The sequence below is a fragment of the Marmota marmota genome, unplaced genomic scaffold, assembly GCF_001458135.2.
Source record: "Marmota marmota marmota unplaced genomic scaffold, marMar, whole genome shotgun sequence".
Lineage (NCBI taxonomy): Eukaryota > Metazoa > Chordata > Mammalia > Rodentia > Sciuridae > Marmota > Marmota marmota.
In genome coordinates, this window is record NW_026000221.1 from 29,957,471 (window position 1) to 29,979,783 (window position 22,313).

Here is a 22,313-nt window from a genome sequence, read left to right on the forward strand (position 1 = left end):
TTATGTGAATTTCACCTTAATTAAAGAAAAATTAAATTGAAATGGGAGCTTTTGTTGAAAACTAATGGAAATGTAAAATGGCACAACCTCTTCTTAGAAAACAAGTTTTCCATATTTAAAAATAAGTTTTAAACTTTTTACTCCTTAATTCATTGTTCATTATCTAGGAATGTAAGAAAATAATCTGGATACAAACTACTGATAATACAGAGATGTTCTCTAAAGAACTGATAGATGAGGAAAATTTCTTCATATCTAACATTAGAGGGTTAGTTTTAAATGATAAGAGGATATTATGAAGAAAGAATTGTATAATATCTGCAGAGATATTTTAGAAAAATAGCTGTTAACATATATAATAGTATGTTTTACACTGCATTACCTTTGATTTTCTCTCAATTAATAGAATTTTGATATTTCAATAATCTTTCTCTCTACTCATCTGTTTTTGAAGATTTTCAACAATTAGTGAGTATTCACAAAATAATATCAAGTGAAAATAATACTAAACTATCTTAAAAGAGAAAATTGTATTAATGGTCTACTAATGTATAAAATTTTATTTATATAACAATAACATCACAGAAGAAAAGAAGGGAATGGAGCTACACTGGAGGAAAGTTTTTAGATGCACTTTGAATTAAATTGGTATTAATCTGAACTAGATTTTTTTAAGGTAAGATGTTAATTGAAATCCCCAGGGCAATCATTAAGACAGTAAGTAACTCTAAAAATATATATAGTAAAAGAAATACCAAAGGAATTTAAAGGGTTTATAGAAAAGACTTAACAAAAGAAAGCAGGAACAGAGAAATAAAAGAATTTTATAAACATCAGACATAGAAAACAGATAGCAAATGATAGACATAAATATGGCCTTGTCAGTTAATTATTTTAAATGTAAATTAAATAAATACTTCTATCAAAACATAGATTGGCAGAATAAATAAAGGAAATATACTGTCTTCAGTATATGGTAAACAGTAAGATAAAAACTGTTACTAAAGACAGATATTTTATTAACCAGAGACCTGATAGATATAACAACTCTAAAGATGCATGCAGCTAACAGAGCCCCCAAATACATGAAGAATTAAAAAGAGAAATTGATAGTTCAATATAAATAATGAAAACGTTAATACCTCACTTTCAGAATTGATCAAACAACTAAGATCAATGAGAAAGAATCTGAAAACTATAAACCATCTAAACCTAAAAGACGTGTATAGCACACTTTAACCAACAATGGCAGAATATGCACTTTTTTCAGGATCACACTGAACAGTCTCTAGGATAGACCATACATATGCTATGTCATAAAATAAATCTGAATAAATAAATTTAAAAGGATTGAAGTCATACCATGTATGTTCTCTGACCATAATGGAATGACATTAAAAATCACAGAACACTGGAAATTCATAAATGTGTGGAAATCAAACAATACACTCCAAAATAAACAATGAGGCAAAGAAAAAATCATAAGGCATCGAAAACATTTTGAGATAAAACACACACACACACACACCCCATACCAAAATCAATGGAATGAAGCGAAAACAGTTCATATAGGGTAATTTACCACTGTAAATACCTTTGTTGAAAATCAGAACAATCCCCAATAAGTAGCATAAGCCTAATCTTCCACTTTCAGAAACTAGAAAAAGTAAAGCCAACAGTTAAAGAAAGCAGAAGATGGCAAATAATGAAGAAAATAAATAATACAGAAACAGAATAAACTGAACACTATTTCTTTTAATACTAACAAAATTGACCAACCTTTAAATAGAAATATCAGGAAAAAAAGAAGATTCTCTTTTTGTTATTTTTTTTTTAGTTATACATGACATTAGGATGTATTTTGACATATTATATATGCATGGTGTGTACTTTCCCATTCTTATGGTTATACATGATGTCGAGTTACTCTGGTCGGGTGTTCATGTATGAACATAGAAGTGTTATGTCTGATTCATTCTACTGTTTTTCCTATTTCCATCCCCTCCCTCCCTTCCCTTCATTCCCTTTTGTCTAATCCAGGGAACTTCTGGTTCTTCCCTCCACTCCCCTCTTATTGTGTGTTCACATCCATATATCAGAGAGAATATTTGGCCTTTGGTTTTGGGGACTGGCTTATTTCACTTAGCATGATAGTCTCTAGTTCCATTCATTTACTGGGAAATACCATAATTTCATTCTTCTTTATGGTTAAGTTGTATTTCACTGTGTATATATACCACATTTTCTTTATACATTCATGTGTTGAGGGGCACCTAGGCTGGTTCCATAGCTTAGATATTGTGAATTGAGCTGCTATAAACACTGATGTGCCTGGATCACTACAGTATGATGATTTTTAAGTACTTTGGGTATATGTAGAGGAGTGGTATAACTTGGACAAATGGCAGTTCCGTTCCAAGTTTTCTGAAGAATCTCCATATGGCTTTCCAGAGTAGTTGCACTAATTTGCAGTCCCACCAGCAATGTATGAGTGTACCTTTTTCCCACACCCTTGCCAACATTTATAGTTACTTGTATTCTCGATAATTGCCATTCTGACTGGAATAAGAGGAAATCTGTGTGGTTTTAATTTGCATTTCTCTAATTTTGAAAGATGTTGAACATTTTTTTCATATATTTATTGACCATTTGTATTTCTCTTTCTGCAACATGCCTGTTCAGTTCCTTAGCCCATTTATTAATTGGGTTATTTGGGTTTGTTATTTTTTGGTGTTTTTTGAGTTTTTTATAAATCCTGGAGATTAACATTCTGTCTGAGGTGCAGATGGCAGAGATTTTCTACCATGCTGTAGGCTCTGTCTTCATGTTCATGATTAAGGAGTTTCCTTTGCTGTGAAGAAGGTTTTTAGTTTGATCTCATCCTGTTTATTCTTTTTTATTATTATTTTAGTTGTAGATGGACACAATACCTTTATTTTTTTTTTTAATGTGGTACTGAGGATCGAATCTATTGCCTTACATGTGTTAGGCAAGCACTCTACCACTAAGCTAAAAATCCCAGCCCCCATTTATTGATTCTTGATTTTACTTCTTGCACTTTAGGAATCTTATTGAAGAAGTTAGTTCCTAAGCTGACATGATGGAGATTTGGACCTATTTTTTATTCTAGTAGGTGGCAGGGTCTCTGGTCAAATACCTAGGTCCTTGATCTACTTTGAGTTTTGTGCAGGGTAAGAGAGAAGGGTTTAATTTCATTTCGCTACAGATGGATTTCCAGTTTTCCCAGCACAATTTGTTGAAGAGGCTATCTTTTCTCCAATGTATGTTTATGGCACCTTTGTCTAGTATGAGATAACTGTATTTATGTGGGTTTTTCTGTATGTCTTCTGTTTTCAACCAGTGGTCTTCATGTCTGTTTTGGTGACAATACCATGCTGTTTTGTTACTATAGCTCTGCAGTACAATTTAAGGTCTGATATTGTGATGCCTTCTGTTTCACTTTTCTTGCTGAGAATTGCTTTGGCTATTCTGGGCCTCATTTTTCCAAGTGAATTTCATGACTGCTTTTTCTGTTTCTATGAAGAACATCATTGGAATTTTAATAAGAATTGCATTAAATCCGTATAGCACTTTTGGTAGTATAGCCATTTTGGCAATATTTATTCTGCCTCTCCAAGAACATGAGAGATTTTTCCATCTTCTAAGGTTTCTTTCTTGAGTGTTCTGTAGTTTTCATTGTAGTTGTTAGATTGATTCCCAAATTTTTTTTTGAGACTACTCTGAATGGAATAGTTTTCTTAATTTCTCTGTTGATTAATTACTAATGTATAGGAACACAATTGATTTATGGGTGTTAATTTTATATTCTGCTACTTTGCCGAATTCATGTATGAGCTCTAGAAGCTATCTGGTGGAGTAGCTTGGGTCGTCTAAATATACAGTCATAACTTCGGCAAATAGGGATAGTTTGAGTTCTTCTTTTTCTATTCATATCCCTTTAGTTTTTTCCTTCAAATTGCTCTGGCTAGAGTTTCAAGGACTGTGTTGAATAGAAGTAGTGAAAGAGGGCATCCTTGTCTTATTCCAATTTTTTGAGGGAATGCTTTTAATTTTTCTCCATTTAGATTGATATTGGCCTTAGGTTTAACATATATAGCTTTTACAATGTTGAAGTATGTTCCTACTATCCCTAGTTTTTCTAGTTTGAACATGAATGGATACTGTATTTTGTCAAATGCTTTTTCTGCATCTGAGATAATCATGTGATTCCTGTCTTTAAGTCTATTAATGTGATGAATTGTTTATTGATTTCCATATGTTGAACCACTTGATCATCTTTTGAATGTTTTTGCATGCAATTTGCCAGTATTTTTATTAAGGATTTTTGTGTATGTTTTCATCAGGGATATTGGTCTGAAGTTTTCAGTAAAAAGAGAAGATTCTAATTAACTAAAATCCAGAATGCAAAAGGAAGCCACTAGTAACCTTACAGAAATATAAATGAAGATAAACAAATAACAAACACATGAAAAAAAGCATAATATCATTAGTCACTAGGAAAATGCACATAAAAACCCCAGTGAGATGCCACTTTACAACCTTGAAAATGGTTATAGTCAAAAAAAATACAGAAAAAATGTTATCAAGGATGTAGAAAAATTGAAACCTTCATACATTGCTGGCAGGAATATGTAAAAGTACAACTACTTTTTATAAATGTATATATATTTTAATTGACATAATAATTATATATGTTTATGGAATACAGTTTGACATTTCAGTACATATATACAACATGTAATGATCAAATGAGGGTAATGGGCATAGCCATCACCCTAGAACATTATTATTCTTCAGAATCCTCTATGCCATTTTGAAATATACAATTGTTGTCAACCATAATTATCCTGCTATACTACAGAACATTAAAAGTTATTTATCCTATCAAACTTCAGTACAGCTACTTTGGAAAATAATTTGTAGTTCCTAAAGATGTTAAACACTCTTAGATGTTAATTAAAAGACAGGAAAATGTAAGGAGATTCCAAAAATTGTATATTAATGTCCACAGCAGTATTTTTCATGATAGCAAAAAAGGGGAAATCACTCAAATATCCATTAAGTAATAAATGAAATAAAATGATAGTATACATCACATAATACAACATTATTTGGCAATTAATTATTGAAACAAAATGCAAGAAGCCAGTGACAATAAACCATATATATTGTTTGTATTTATGTGAAGTCTTCAGAATAGGTAAATCTGTAGAGACAGAGAACAGATTAGAGATTTCCTTCAGTGGGAAGTATGGGAGTTGAAACAAGAATACCCCTAAGTAGATATGGAGTTTCTTTTTCAAGTATTGGAAATGTCCTAAAATTATATTGTGGTAATGGCTAAACTCTTTGAATATACTCAAAACCACTTAAATGTATACTTTAAATGGGTGATATATCTGGTATGTGAATCAAATTTGTAAATCAGCTTTGAGGATCACATCTGTTTTCTGTAAAAAGTAAATCATTAATATCAATAAACTGGATGTTAATTTCACATTTTTTATACTTATGAATAGTTTTATTACCTGAATGTTTACATTTTTCTCATTTTATCTTTTGATGGGAATAATGTTTCCAAAGATGTTTTTTGTTTTGCATTGTTTTAAAAAAAATCTAGCTGGACAACTCAGCCAATCAGCACATTTAGCTCTCCAACTACCATACAACGTACTTGGTTTAGGTCGAAGTGCAAATTTTCTTGACCATCTTTATGTTGGTATTCCCCGTCCTTCTGGAGAGACAGTAAGTAAAAATTTAGTTGTTTACAATTCTGACCTTAAATATTCAATGTTTAAATATTTCAATTCAATAATTTGAGTCCAGTTGGATACAAATAATTTGAATATTGTTATTCCCTTAAAAGAATAAAAAAAAAAAACTGATTGATGGTGACCTATCTAAGCTTATCTTACTAAGTAGTACATCATGATCTGAAGATATTGTGTAGTTTTTCCATCTCACCCCCCGTAAATTTTATGACTTCCTATTCTTTCCTGCTTATTCTTAACAGTTTTCACCACCTAACATTTAATATTTAACTGACATAAGCACAATAATATATAAGTATAATACATAAAAATACAATATATAATAGTAATATTTTACTTGTGTTAGTAAATTACATCTTACTCTTTTTGTCAGTCTCCCCTCAATGTGCATTTGTACACAGCACCTGCTAAATATTTTTGCCCAATAAATATTTGTTGGGTGAATAAATTCATAAGATACAAGTATAATATAAAAAATAAGAAAATTTTTCAAACAGAGGATACAGAAGCCCTATATATGTAAATTTAGTTTTAATTCATACCTGGTATTTCATCATCTCACATTACTTGAAATTTTTCCTTGTTTACTTAGAATTAAATAATTGTGTTCTTTATACCCTAGATGTTAAATGTTCTTAAATTCTTTTTTTCAGTCTGTACGAAAACAAGAGTGGACTGCAATCATTCCAAATTCCCAGCTAATTGTCATTCCATACCCTCACAATGTCCCTCGAAGGTAATGTTCCTGTTTGACTAAATTGAGTAAAGATACTGCCAACTCTGTATGATAGATATAGTAATGTCTTTAAAATTTTCTTATTCTTTTTTAAATTATTTTAATTTTTGCTTTTAGTTGGACACAATACCTTTATTTTATTTAATTTTTATGTGATGCTGAGGATCAAACACAGGGCCTCTCACATGCTAGGCAAGTGCTCTACCACTGAGCCACACCCAGCCCCTAAAATTTTCTTATTCTTAGGGGTCCTAGGTTTGATCCCCCGCACTGTACACATATAAACATACACACAGAAACCCACATTCCTGCTATGTTCCTAAGAATGCTCATCACTTAATTTGCTTACAGCAAATTTTAAATGACTGAACATACCTACAACAAAAGGTCTCTGACATTTTTCATGAAGAACAAATCCAATCCTATTAGAAAAATAGCAGGTTAATTAGTTAAGGATATATATATATATTCTGCTTAAATGAATTACTCTTTGTTTTACTACTCATAAATTCTAATGTTTCAGGATGTTAAATTGTTTTGGCTTTGTTTTTGTTTTGAGTGTCAGGGATCAGATCTAGACCTGTTAGGCAAACACTCTACCACTGAGTTATATGACTTCAGCCTTAAGATGGTTCATTTTTTAATAAGTACTGATCTTTTAACTAAATTCTTTGAAAAGTAGTATACATCCCAAGAAATTGAGCACACAAATTTCAGAGCCAAACAGACCTAGACTAGAAAAACTCAGCTCCACTGATGTCCTGTGAGATTGGGAGCTAATATTTTGTGTTCTCTATGGCCCAAATTTTGTGTCTATAGAATGGGAGATAGAACACCTATCTTAAGAGGATAAGGATGCGAAATAGTTAACACAGTGCCAAGCACATAGTAGGTAAATGTTTTTATTCTTATTATCAGCATGCATTCCTTTCTTGAGATAGCATTTAACTTTAAATCCTTAATTTATCTGTTAAGTTTTTAATTACATTGATTCTGTTCTATCAGTAAGATCCTGCTTATTACATTTATTCTCAAAATATAGGCATTTTTGTCTTCCCCCAACTCCTGCTCCAACCCCTGGGTTGGGACTGAACCCAGGGCCTTGTGTATGCCAAACATACATTCTACCACAAAGCTACACTCTCAGCCTTTTTCTTTATTAAGTTTTTGGATGAGATGTATTATTGTGGTGTGCTAGACCAGACCATCTCATGACACCTCAACAACTGTGTGCATCTTTTTCCATTTCTATTCAGTGAAGTCACATTAAAATCAGTTATTGTAGGAGAATTTACTCTCTGAAAACTGGCAAATGCCATAAATCAGTTCTATTTCCCCCTACCCTGCAGAGAACAAGTTTACCAGCACATCTATACGTAATTTTATGACAGACATATGGACTTTAGAACCAAAATGTTGGAGAAAACAAACTTTATTACAGCATTATGCTTCAACATCAATAGAAACTGTTTCACTGGAAACTTGGTTCCATTTTGTTTTATTTTGAGTCAGAGTTGCCTAGGCTGGTCTTGAACTCAAGGATTCAAGTTACCCTCCCATTTAATTGAGACTACAGACATGCACTACCATACATACCTAGGCCTGGTTCATATTTCTATACATGAAATTTATTTAAAAAATTAGAAAATAGATAATAAGCAGGAAACTATATATAGGTATTTCTATGTAGTACAGTATCATGACTTATTTTTACTGCCATGGAATGGTAAGGAAAAAAAAGAATGCAAAAAAGTATGTGTAATCAACAACCACTGTGATCTAAAAGGTATCTATGTATATATGTTCATGTATGCAAGATAGTTGGTACAAGCAACTGCCTTGAGGATTTACCTTGTGTCTGTTACTGACTTTTAAAAAATATATATTTAAAAAGCAAAACCCAAAATATCTCATGAAAGAACTGTTTTTTAAAATATGAGCAATCTACAGAGTTCCTCAACTAATTTATCTTGCTCTTTCTGAGGAAATGTTCTTTTCAAATTTATGTACATAATAAAAATCAAATTGATTTTAGTTTGAGGTATATTTTAATATTTATTGACTAGAATCTACCTTCTGGATCAATAAATTTTAATTATCCCAAAATATATCAATAGCTATTTGCTATTCTTCAGAATGATCTTACCTTTATTAAACTTTTGAAATGAAAATATCCATTTTCTGTTTCCATGGAGAACAAAATGCTCTATGTATATAACCCCCTGCAGTGTTGGTGATAAAGATCTTGGCTTTAAGCTTTGCGGGGTTTATAAGTTGTGTTGTATATACTGTTTCAGGCAAGAAGAACTAGTTATGTTTATGTTGATGACCTTTAACCTGTTTGTTGACATTAACATTGAAGGACTGAAGGTGATTTTATCATTGTTCTCAATATAAAAATCATTATAGTAATGTAAACCCTCTAACCAAGACACAGAAATGGGGCGAGTCCTGCACATGCCGTCTATGTATACAGTTGTTTCAGTTGGTCATACTGCATGTGTAGGCAAGGGTCAATAAAAAAAAATGATACAGAAACTTTATTGAAGTCATGACCACATATCTTTAAGAGTTCAGGTTTCAAATTTAGCAGGTCAGTCAAAATGTGAAAACGATGTCTTTGCTCATCCAAAGTACCCTTGATAAATTAATAATACTGCTTAGCTGGGCACAGTGGCATATGCCTGTAATCCCAGATACTCCAAAGGATGAGGCAGGAGAACCACAAGTTCAAGGCCAGCCTTCTTAACTTTGCATGACTATCTCTATAAAGTAAATTAAATAAATAAAAACAGCTGGGGTTGTAGCTCAGTGGTAGAGCACTCCTAGGTTCAACCCCTGATACCACAAAAAGTAATAATAATTTTTAGAGGGTCAAACTTGGAAAAAGAAAAATATCAAAATATCTCATCAAAAATTCTACTTCAGGTAAAATGGGAGTATAGCTCAATGGTAAAGTACTTGCCTAGCATGCATGAGGCCCTGGGTTCAATCCCTAGCATCAGACCAAAAAAAAAAAAAAAATTCCACCTAGCTTCTAACAAAAATATGAACTCTGCAGGAGTCATAGTCTTAGCACTCTTCTAAATTTAATTGCTTTTGTTTTACTTATAGTTAATGAATAGGAGGGTGAGTTATTTAATGAATGGCTCATTTTATCACTTAATAAGCTATTTTGCTTTTTGATCTCAGTTTAAGCTTATCTTTAAGTTAACATTTGTAATTTTAATTTTTCTGTTTTTATCTACAGCTGGAGTGCCAAACTATATCTTACACCAAGTAATATTGTGCTACTTACCGCTATAGCTCTCATTGGTGTCTGTGTCTTCATCTTGGCTATAATTGGCATTTTACATTGGCAAGAAAAGGTTTGTTTATTTAAATGAAACATTAACTTTGGTTAATTTATTATATGTATTGGTTGCTCTTTAAAATTATCATTAAAGAGCTGAGAATGTAGCTTAATAGTAAAGTGCATATCTAGCATGTATGAGGCCATCAGTTCAACCCTAGCACCACAAAAACAAAAAAGTACTAAATACATAACTAATAATTTCATCCCAATAATGACCCCAATAAAAGGGCTTCTTTGTGTCACAAAAGAGAAACACTTTGTTGTTACACCTACTCTCTTTGGATTATCATGTCAATCATAATCATTTTTGTTAACTACAAGTACTGTTTTTTCTTAGCTTCTCTTTTAACTTACAAAAAAGAGAACACGATAATTTTTCTAATAAGTATTCATAGATTTATCATTTGAAAATAAAGTCACTCTTTACATATCAAAAATAGTAATATAGGGGCTGGGGATGTGGCTCAAGCGGTAGCGCGCTCGCCTGGCATGCGTGCAGCCCAGGTTCAATCCTCAGCACCACATACAAACAAAAATGTTGTGTCCGCCGAAAACTAAAAAAATAAATATTAAAAATTAAAAAAAAAAAAATAGTAATATAAAATTATATATTTAGTTAACTTTAAGACTGCAGCTTGAGGTAAGACCAATGATCATCCTGTGTACTTTGACCAGAATTATCAGAACATAGTCTAAAATTTTAAGACCGCTCTTGACCTATGAAAGAAAGGAAATTAATTTCATCAATTTTTCAGGACATCTGATTGTGGGCTTACAGCAATTATAATGTTGTGGCAAAAAATAGATACACAGTATCATTGGTGGCACTATAGTTCTGCTTCTTTGACCAACTTTTCACCTAGGCTGGCTGCTGCCTTCTCCCTTTCTCTCAAGGCAGGCTTTCCACAGTATCTGCCCTAAGCCCTCTTTCTACACTTCCCCTGCCAATTTCATCTAATAATAGCTTCAGTTATTAACTCGAAATATTCCCAACCCTCACCTCTCTCTAAAGGTCTCTTTCCATCTTACAAGCACCTCAAAATCAGTATTCTAAAGCTTCATATCTTCTCTTTTTTTTTACTCACAAGATTTAATCTATTGCCCTATTGATTCTGCCTCCACTAAGAATCTCATCAGGCCAGGCACAGTGGCTCATGCCTATAATCCCCCAGTGACTTAGAAAACTGAGGCAGGAGGATCTCCAGGATGACCAGCCCATGCAGCAAAGCAAGACCCTGTCTCAATAAAAAAAAGGAAATAAAAAGAGTTGGGGGTATAGCTTGGAGATGAAACACTTCAGTATAGGTCCCCCCCCAAAAAAAATTTTTTTTGTTGCTCTGCATTCCTACTACCACTTCTTCATTTCAGCCTCTTATTATATCCCGCCTGGCCTCTCCAGTTTCATTCTCTTCCTTTTCCACTTATCAAACTGCTACCTGACTGTTCTTCATTAAGTTTAGCCTTAATTATAACACTATCTTGCTAAAAAACCTCAGGGCACTATCCACTGCCTAAAATGTGTAAATTCCTTAACGTGGCTTTCATATTACTTCCAATATACCTTTTCCAACCTTATTCTTTTCATACATTCCATTTTCCTTCTAGACTTCTCATGATCACTCATGTTGTACTCCCTTCCTAAACCTCATTTCCAAAAATGCTGTCTTTTCAAAGCATTCCCTTTCATCACTCAACCCCAGAAGTAATCTGTCTCTTAGAAGTAACATTGTTCACCTTGTATCCTGAAGTACAATATGTTTTGCTTCTTTTTCCTGAGGCTTTAAGTTCCTGGAGAACAAAATACAAAACTGAGGGGTTTTTAATTCTTCAAAATACTGAGCATAATACATTGCTGGGAGCAGAGGGTCTATAAATATCTGCTAAATCCATAGGTCAAACAAAAAAACAAAAACTAATATACTTTAATGTAATTAGTTTAGTTCATTTATTAATATCAGTGTTGAATTGGAGAAAAATAGAATAGTTGATTCTATCCTTATAGAATCAAGTGTTAATTTTATTTTCAAACAAACAACAAACTAAGTAACATTTTTGTTGATTTTTAAATTTAATTAGTAGATCGTTGATTATAAAGTAGCTACTATAAACTACAAAAATATTTCATAAGATTATTGTATTATAAAATCACAACTATTATCTACTAATTGCTGAGGGAGGGCTTTTTAAGAAATTAATCACTTCTATTTCAGAAATGAGTCTTCTTAACGTTTTCTTATCATTTATAAACTAATTTAAAATTCTTTTTTCAGAAAGCAGATGATAGAGAAAAACGACAAGAGGCCCATCGGTTTCATTTTGATGCTATGTGACTTGGCTTTAATATTACATAATGGAATGACTATTCATTTGATTAGCTGAAATACTAAATCCTGGCCTATAGAAGAAAATAGGGGATTTTGAATATTATTTATAAATGATGCATCTCTTGGTAATTATTGAAAGATATTAAAATAAATACAGTCTGAATGTCTCACAAAGTCTTTTTTTTTAAAGCACTTTGTAAACAGTAATTTAAATTATTTACTCAGTACTACTGTGTATTTTTGTTCTTTTGTGGAATGTGTTGCATGTACTTTGGTGTTTATGTGTTTATAATCTTATTGGGGTAATCATAGAAAAAATATGTATAAATAAAAATATTTAAATAAGCAGGATTTTTCTTTGTTCCCCTTGAATTGATCTTGTTTCTTATTCTAATGGTGCAAACTCTACTTTTGCAAATGTATCACAGATTAAAGTTATTAAACATTCACCTTCAACACAGCAGTTCAGGGGGCTCAATGATGGCATACAATATAATTGAGTACTCTTGCTTTGGAATCACAGTAAGACTTGCCTTAAATTCCTGGTTCCACAGCTTACAAAGTGATTGTTTGAATTTGGCTATTGCTTAAACTCTGTAAGCCTAGGTTTGTTTATACATTGGGACTAATATACTTACTCGCTTAAGTTATTGAAAAGAGTAAGTGGGATAATGTATATAAAGTGTTTAAGCTCAGTGCTTAACACAGAGTAAAGTGCTCAATACATAGTAGCTGTCATTGTTACTATTTTAGGTGATTTTATTAGACTTCTACAAATAATTATAAAAATATATAGAATTGATAGAATTTTACTTTTAAGCATGAAGAAATCACATTCTTTGGAAAACTAAAATTCTTGGTGGTTCATATCTTACATAAAATTTTCTTGATCATAAATTAACTAAAAATTATAGTATTACCCAAGAATAAATATGTCCTAAAATTTTTTATTTGAAAAACTAATCATCATGTGACAATGAAGAACATTTTATTTCTTCAAAGGAACCTGCTATAGACAGCATCTAGGAATACAAATTTTCAATCGAATTTCTATTCTCAAGGCTTGCAACAGTTGATAATTTACATTCAGACTTCAATGCAAATTTTACACTATGAACTTCCTTTTGTCAAAATTAAATTTAAAAGACTTAAATTTAGATTGAGAAAAAAGTTCATATATTAAGGATAATAATTTTCTAATGTGCACATGGACATGTAATGGCTCCAAAATATAAAATCTCTCTGAAAACAATTTCGTTCTTCATGTTATTTTTTTTCTTTATCATTCACTGAGAGTGGCATGTATTAAATTAGTTTACTTTGTTATCTGAGCATGTGAATGTGTCTTCTTAATAAATATTCTTCATTGAAGCAAAGTGTTGTGATGAGTTTTGAAATAATTATTTTGGAACATGAAGAGTCCTCAAGGGTTAAGTGAACATAAATCACTTGTCTGGACCATAAGACCAAGATAAGGTGACTTTCCCATTACCACTTTGTGAGACAGGGACAAGGCAGGATTCTCCTGACAATACTTATATTCACTATAAACCCATAATGCTATAACCATGCACTGTTTTACATTTCCAAGGATAATAAACTTCATATCTGTCAACTAATAAAGCATGAGTCTTAAAACTATTTGGAATCAGGGTCTACAAAGAATAGCATGACAGGCAAAATGTTAATGACAAAAATATAGTCTATGATAATAATACTATTTCTGTGTCTCCAAACACAACTTTTAATATTATTTATTAAGAGACAGCAAGTAAAAAATTGCCACAACACTGAGAATCAGTAACAAAGATGTTTATATTAATTTTGAATACTGTAGTGCAAAGAAAACAAGACTTTGAGGTCAGACAAAACTGAATTCAGAGCCCAACTGCCCCATTTTATGACTTTGAATCAATTACTTTAGCTCTTCAAGTTTGGATTTCTTCATCTGTAAACTAGGATAGTTAAGTGTGATACCTACCTTAAAGGAGAGGTTAGAGTTCAAAATGATTGTTTGTACATAAAAGGACCAAGGGCAAGGATGTCCCCTATAACTAATACTTTCTAAAATACTAGTGGAAATCTTAACCAGAATTAAAAAGCCAAGAAAGGAAAATAAAAGACAGATTGGAATGGAAGAATCAAAATGTTCCCTATTAGATGAGATGATGGTATACAGAAAAATCTCAAGAAATCTACATACACATGTGGGGACAGGTGCGCGGAGTACTACCTATGTGGCCTACTCTAAGCGTGCCTGAGTGGCAAAACTACTCCCCTCCTGCTAGGCACTTGAGCTGCAAACTGCCCCAAAGGCAGAGTTCTGGTATTGCAGTCACAGCGCTTGCTCCATGGCCCACTCCTTGATTGGTTGCTACAAAGACAGTTGGCAAATAATTGTATCCATGGCTGCCTATAATCTGCTTAGCTATTGCCTGAGTATATATACATGGTAATTACGCAATAAAATCAGATCTGCTTCCAGCTTGGTATCTGGCGGTCTTGATTCGTGACTGCACAGCCACACTCTCCTCTATCCTGTTTTGTGGATCTCCTCCCTGGACGAGAGAGAGCCCACACATACATTCAAATACAAATGAGCCAGGTACAGTTTTGTATGCCTGTAATCCCAGCAGCTTGGGAAGCTGAGGCAGGAGGATCAAGTTCAAAGCCAGCCTCAGCAACTTAGCAAGGCCCTAAGCAACTCAGTGAGATCCTATCTCTAAATAAAATGTAAAAAGGGGGTAGGGATGTGGCTTAGTGGTTGAGTGCTCCTGGGTTAAATCCCAGTACCAAAAAAACAAACAAACAAATGAACTAGTAAATGAGTTCACCAAGATTGCAGGATACAAAGGTCAATGCGCGAGCGTGCACACACACACACACACACACACAAATTATCTAAAAGCAAATAAGTGAATATATTAAAAATGTCATTCAAAATAAGATCCAAACAATGAGTGTCTTAGGTAGAAATATAACAAAGCATGCAAGGGATCCATTTGTTTAACTACAAACTACAAGATAATAATGGGAGGGGCTGGGATCGTGGCTCAGTGGTAGAGTGCTTGCCTGACATGTGTGAGGCCCTGGGTTCGAATCTCAGCACCGCGTATAAATAAAATAAAGGCCCATCAACAACTAAAAAATATTTTTTAAAAAAAGATAATAATGGGAGAATCAAGGAAGACTTAAATGGAAAGACACTATTCAGAGATGGGAAAACCCAACATAATAAAGATGTAAACACTTGCTGAGGTGATTTATAGATTTCACCCCATCCCTATCAAAATCCCAGCAGTATTTCTTGTAGACAAAAAAACAAGACTACTGTACAATTTATATGAAAGACAAAAGGAGCTAGAATATCTTAACACAATTTGGAAAAAGAAGATGAAGTTGAAGGAATCTAACTACCAGACTTCTTGTTAATTATAAAACTATACTCATCAAGCTAGACACATAGGTCAATGGAATAAAATAGAGTCCAGAATAGACCCACACAAAGATAACTATACAATATTTGACAAAGGTATAAAAATGATTCAATGGAAGGCATTTTCAACAAATGCTGTCAGAACAATTGATATCTATATGCAAAGGGAAGAAAGAAAATTGAATTTATACCTTGTATTAACTTGAAACAGCTTGTAAACCTTACATAAAATGTAAAGCTACAAAACTTTTAGAGGGAAACATAGAAGAATATCTTCATGACCTGGGGTTAAGCAGAGTTCTTAGAAATGATACTAAAAGCATGATCCACAAAAGAAAAAATTAATAAATTTGATCTGATCTAAATTAAAGATATTTGCTTTGCCAAATACACTTTGAAGAGAATGGATATTCAAACTAAATAGGCAAAGAAAATATTTGCAAATCACATATCCAACAACAAACTTATATCCAGAATGTATAAATAACTTTTAAAACTCAACAATACAAAAACAACCCAATTTAAGAGTGGGTCAGAATTTAATGACACTTCACCCAAAATGATATATGGATAGAAAATAAACACATAAAAGTGCCCATGAAGAAAATGTACATTAAAGTCATGAAAGGATACCACTACACACATCTACCATAATGGCTAAAACAGAGAATAAGAATTCAAGTGCCAACAAGGATGAGGAACAACAGGAATTCTCATACATTATTAGTGGGAATACAAATGGTAAAGCCACTCTGGAAAAAAGTTTTGAGAGTTTATTTCTATCAAATCTATTTTTATATACCAGCATACTCAGTAACAAAATGAGATTTTAAAACAGATAACATAACTATCAAAAAGTCAATCACGTAAGATATAAACACACTTCTATAAAGTAAATTATCAAACTTCTCTGAAAAACACTAAAGAAATCCTCAACAAATGCACATCTGTACCAGGTTCATGGATAGGAATACTCAAAATTATAAAAGATGTTAAATTCTTCCCAACTCCACTAATATCCCACTGACTTTTTTGTTACTGTTGTTGTTAATGCTGAACTTAATAACCTACTTGTAAAGTATATATGGAAATACAAAGAGCCAAGAGTAGCCTAAATAATCTTGAAAAAGAACAAGAACTAGTCCTACCAGATATTAAAACTTCATATGAACTTACAATTAATAGAGTGTGGTACTGATGAATGGACAAATAGGCCAACAGAATGTATTAGACAGTTCAGACACAGACTTACATACAGGTGTAACACCTTAGAAAAGAAGAAAAAGCACAACTTTTTAACAATAAATGAGGTTGAGAACATTAATAAGAGAACTAAAATTAGATGTGCCCTAACACAGAAAAATCAATTCCAGATAGATTGAAACTAAATGTGAAATGCAAATTTATAAGCTTTTAGTACTTAATATAAAGTAAATAACTTTGCAATCCTGAAGAGAGGTTGGACTTCTTATTCAGAACACAAAAAGCACAAATACATAAAGGAAATTTTTTCTAAGGCAGGAGGATCACAATTTCAATGAGCCTCTGCAACTTAGCAAGATAATATCTTAAAATAAAAAATGAAAATGGCTGGGGATGTGACTCAGTGGTTAAGTATCCCAGGCTCATCCCTGGTACCAAAAAATTCAAAAGTTCATAGCAATATTCATAAGGGCCAAAAGATATAAACTGTCTGTTTACATGGATTTTTATACAATGAAACATTATTCAGCCATGACATTTAAAGAACTACAACTGCATACAATACAGATTTATCTCAAAGTTAAGCCAGTTGAACAAGACTGAAGCATACATACAGCAATTATTCTATTTAAATAAGTTCAAAAATAGGAAAAAATATATTGTTTAAAGATGCATTTACAGGTATCAAATCATAAAGAAAAGTAGGAAATTATTAAATTCAGAATAGTGATGAACTCTAGGGAACTGGGAGATTATCATCAGGCAGAGGCACAAGGAATATTTCAGAGTATGGATGGTACTTCATTTCTGTTTTAGTTTTTCTTTTTTTCTCACAGTTCTTAGCCTAGAATCCAGAACTAGCCAAGCTCTGTACCCCTGGAGCTATATCCCCAGGCCCAATGCTTCATTTCTTGATACATGCATACATACTTCTTTTAGACACATTTCTAAATATATATTTAGTAATTTACATTTCTAATATTTATTTAGTAACTTTTTAAAATCTTGTAAAATTTTTCAAAGATCCCTTTGTAGATCACATATCTAGAAATGAGTTTCTTTATAAACCTTAAATTATGTATTTCATAGCACAAAAGTTTGAGCTTTGTTCCTAATATTATAATTTAGATATACATTCCTTACAAATAAATTATAAGAATTGAATAACAATATGTAGAATATATGCCTTCTAATCAAACCAATATTAAATAGCATATGTATATCAACTAGTACTTACAGTTCATCAAGCCATTAAGTTGAACTTATAAAAAATTTCTATTGTCATCTATTATCATTCCCAGACATCTACATTAAAATTTATATACTTTAAGACTACAGTTTCATGTTACACTAATAAATCAGTATTTATTTCAACTAAATAGATCTAAGCATGAAGTAAACAGATGATGAAAATTTACCTGACCATTTGACATATGCCTGATAAGATTGAAAAATTTTAGTAAAAATTTTAGTTTATTTGACAGTATTACTAAAATAACTCCTTTTGATTCCCTAGCAGGAGTTCTTCTTCAATAGCATTAACAGAGAAAGATAATTTTGTTTTGTGTACTTTATGGTCTCAATCATGTACTCCCCAGAATTCGTATGTTGAAGCACTAACCTCCTATATGACTGTATTTGATGATAAGGCCTCTAAGGAGATGATATTAAGGTTGAATGAGATTGTGGCAGTAGAGACCTAATCCAATAGGAATGATGTCCTTAAAATAAGCAAAAGAGACACAAGAGTACACATAAAAGTAAAATCCACATGAAGACAATGCAGTGGTGGTAATCAGCAAGCCAGGAAAAAGCCCTCAATAGAAATGAAGCCTGCATGGAAAGCAGTATGGAGATTCCCTGGAAAACTTAGAATGGAACGATTTGACCCAGCTATCCCACTCCTCAGTTTATACCCAAAGGACTTAAAAACAGCATACTACAGGGACACAGCTATATCAATGTTTATAGCAACACAATTCACAATAGCTAAATTGTGAAACCAACCCAGATGCCCTTCAGTAGATGAATGGATAGGAAAACTTTTATATATATATATACACACACACACACACACACACACACACACACACACATATACATACATACAATGCAATATTACTCAGCATTAAAAGAGAATAAAATCATGGCATTTGCAGGTAATTGGATGCAGTTGAGAATATACTGCTAAGTGAAGTTAGCCAATCCCAAAAAACAAAAGGCCCAATGTTTTCTTTTGATATAAGGATGCTGACTCATAATGGCAATGCGGGGGAACATGGGAGGAGTGGAGAAACTTTAGATAGGGCAAAGGGGAGAGAAAAGGGGGTAATGGGCAAGGGGGTAGGAAAGATGGTAGATGAGTTAGACATCACTACCCTAAGTATATGTATGAAGACACGAATGGTGTGAAAATATTTTGTGAACAATTTGTGACTTGAAAATTGTGCTCTATATGTGTAATATGAAATGAATTCCATTCTGCCATCATGTATAACAAATTAGAATAAACAATTTAATAAGAAAAAAGAAATGAAGTCTGCAGGCACATTGATCTCAGCCTTCCAGCCTCCATAACTCTGAGAAAACAACAATCTTTTATTTAAGCCACCCATGACATGGTATTCTGTCATGGCTGCCCAAGCAGACCAATACAGTGCCTTTTTATAATCTTCCTCTTTTCTTTGCTTAAACAAAAACTCTACGGTTGTATAATAAACAATGAAATCTTTACACACCAAGACCATTTGGCTTTCACTAAATTTCACCATTACTGTAGCCATAAATTATACAATATCAGAAAAGCAGTTTGAAACCCATGTTGTGATTTAGTAAAAATAGTTTTCTGTATATCAAATTTTGGCTGATAGTAAATTCCTTTGTCTTCCTTAGTTATACCCTTATTAGTCACCTTGGGCTGACACACAAAACTATAGACTTAAATGATGGACTATATTTTCTCACAGTTCTGGAGGCTGGAAATTCCAGATCAAGGCACCAGGCAATTCAGTTTCTGATGGGGGTTCTCTTTCTGGCTTGCAGATGTTTGGCTACCTTGTCCCTATGTCCTTACATGGCCTTTCTTTGTGCCTGCACATTCAGAGAACAAGCTCTCTGGACTCTCTTTTTATAAAGATGCCAATTCTATCAGAGCAGCCCTACACTTATGACCTCAATTAACCCAATTACTTCCTTAGGTGTAATTAGATGGCCTCCTATCTCCAAATACAGCCCCACTCCAGGTTAGGACTTCAACATGTGAACTTTGAGGAAACACAAACATTCAGTCAGTAAGAATCTCTAAACATAGAGATAGCTTTTGTAGGTTATCTTCAAACTGCCAAAGTATAGCAAAAAAGAAAGACAACAAAAATCTATTAAGTACATAACCATTGAGATAAAAAGCTTTTTAAAAATGACTCATTCTAATAAGTCATTGCCATGCAGCACCATTCAAGTGCTACATGGGATTTAGTCAGGGAAAACCACATTTAAACTATAGGCATGATTCTGTGACAAGTTGGAAAAGGTAGCTTGAAGCCTGGAAAATGGGGCAGGGTGCAATGAAAGCAGAGTTCCCAGTCACCTGAAAACTGGCAAGTAATGTGGGAACAGACTGGGTGCTACCAGGCGGTCTTCCTACAAAATAATAATTCAAATACAGAACTCCCCAGCTGAGAGATATGCAAACTGCTTTCCTTTTGATTTAGCTAACATATGGCCACACAGTAGTCTCAGCTATGATCTGTGCTTTACTACATTCCTCAAAAAGTCTACTACAATTATACCAGTACGGCTAAGAGATAGGTGCCTGAAAAGGGAGCCACAAAATGAACATTCCCAATTGAAATCTACTCCCAAGCCCACATGCTAGAAAAGACTTTTCAGTTTTTATAAAAATGAAACTATTAATAAAAGCTACTAAGCTAAGTGAAGAAATACTATATACCTAACTGTTTGAATTACTATGGTTTCTCTTATCTGTCATCCTCAACTGAACTTAAGGCCAGATTAATTTTTTCTGGAACTCTACTATTCCACTATTAAAAGCTATTCCTATGGTCTTGTGAATCAAGTACAAACTCCTCACCTAGCATTCAAGTAAATACAGTCAGCCCTCTGAATCTTGAGGGCTCTGTATCCAAGGTTTCAAGCAGCAACTGACTGAAAAACAATTTTTTAAAAATCGTTTCTGTAGGACTGTGGCTGTGGCTCAGTGGTAGAGTGCTTGCCTAGCACGTGCCGGGCCCTGCATTCAATCCTCAGCATCACATAAAAATAAATAAATAAAAGTATTGTGTCCAACTACAACTAAAAAATAAATATTAAAAAAAATCGTGTCTATACTGAATATGTACAGGCTTTTTCCCCCTTGCCATTATTCCCTAATCGATACAGTTTAACAACTATTTACATAGCATTTACACTCTTAGGTATTGGAAGTAAGGTAGAGATGTTTAAATCATGAGAGAATACATGTAGTTTATGTGCAAATTCTACACCACTTTCACATTCACAGATTTTAGTATCCATGGGAGATTGGGGGTTGGGAGGGTGTCCTGGAACTGATCCTCCCTGGATACTCAAGGCCAACTACATCCCTCTAGTAACCTTATCTTTACTACCAAAAATAAAACTGCTCACCCCTGCAGTTGCCTGTTGTGCTCTTCCACCTTCTCCTCTCCACTTGCCATCTAAAGCTTTCCCATTCTTTGTGTGTCACCTTCTTCATGAAACATTCTCTGATGACATCACACATGCTGATTTTTCCTTCAGTCAACAACTATGCATTAACAACCTTTTATTGTTCCAGATGTTCAAAGGGCCCCTTCCTCTCAAATTTTTATCTACCCAATGGCCTTATTTTTTGTTGTGCTAGTTTACCAAAATGCCACCTACTGTATTTGTGGAAAGGGGTCTTAATTGCTTTATTTACTAGTTGGTTCTTGTGTACAATCTTAACTGTGATTGTCCTTAGAAACCCAAACTTAGACACAGCTTATAAAAACCCAACACAGCACACAGCAAAGGGTCAAACACCTTCATATTCACTGGTGTTGGATATGTTTTCACTTGTAAATCTTATGAATTACTTGCAGTTTTGTGCTTTTCTTGGATGGATACAAGGAAAGAGAGAAGGCCTTGACAATCTTGGAATATTTCTTTCGGTAGCCTGACATTGTCCTTAGCAATAATTTATTAGACAACAGGTCCTACTGTGTGTCAGATTCAGGTACAAACAATCTATTTATATGGTAAAGTCTGACTCAAGGTTGTTTCCCCAACACCAGACTGTTTTCTCCCCAATAAGTATTCCTTGAGTGAAATAAGGAACATAGCCTCCTTGCCCTCAATAAGCTTCTATTTTAATGGGATAGGGGTTAGCGAGATACAGGAGATTAAGTAAACAAGCAAGGTAATTTCAGAGCACAAGTGCTACAGAGAAAATAAAAGAGGATAACACCAC

The 22,313-nt window shown here is 33.2% G+C and overlaps 1 protein-coding gene and 1 long non-coding RNA gene across 4 annotated transcripts in view; one reads left to right on the forward strand and one right to left on the reverse strand.

The window, feature by feature from the left end:
* The window catches only part of Itfg1 (integrin alpha FG-GAP repeat containing 1), a 220,638-nt gene extending 207,055 nt beyond the window's left edge, over positions 1–13,583 (forward strand). For 2 of the 3 annotated variants that reach the window (XM_015488770.2, XM_015488769.2), the window contains 4 exons: positions 5,642–5,766; positions 6,446–6,528; positions 9,779–9,896; positions 12,154–13,583. In XM_015488770.2, the coding sequence (XP_015344256.1) occupies positions 5,642–5,766; positions 6,446–6,528; positions 9,779–9,896; positions 12,154–12,213 (386 nt within the window). In that variant the 3' untranslated portion in view covers positions 12,214–13,583. The remainder of the gene's footprint in view (positions 1–5,641; positions 5,767–6,445; positions 6,529–9,778; positions 9,897–12,153) is intronic. The other variant, XR_007343503.1, reaches the window with a different exon arrangement.
* LOC125612996 lies at positions 6,390–9,896 on the reverse strand. Its single transcript, XR_007343504.1, has 3 exons — positions 9,777–9,896; positions 7,258–7,262; positions 6,390–6,521 (listed from the first exon to the last, which is right to left on the reverse strand). It is a non-coding gene; the product is annotated as an uncharacterized LOC125612996 (long non-coding RNA).
* Positions 13,584–22,313: the final 8,730 nt, after the last annotated feature.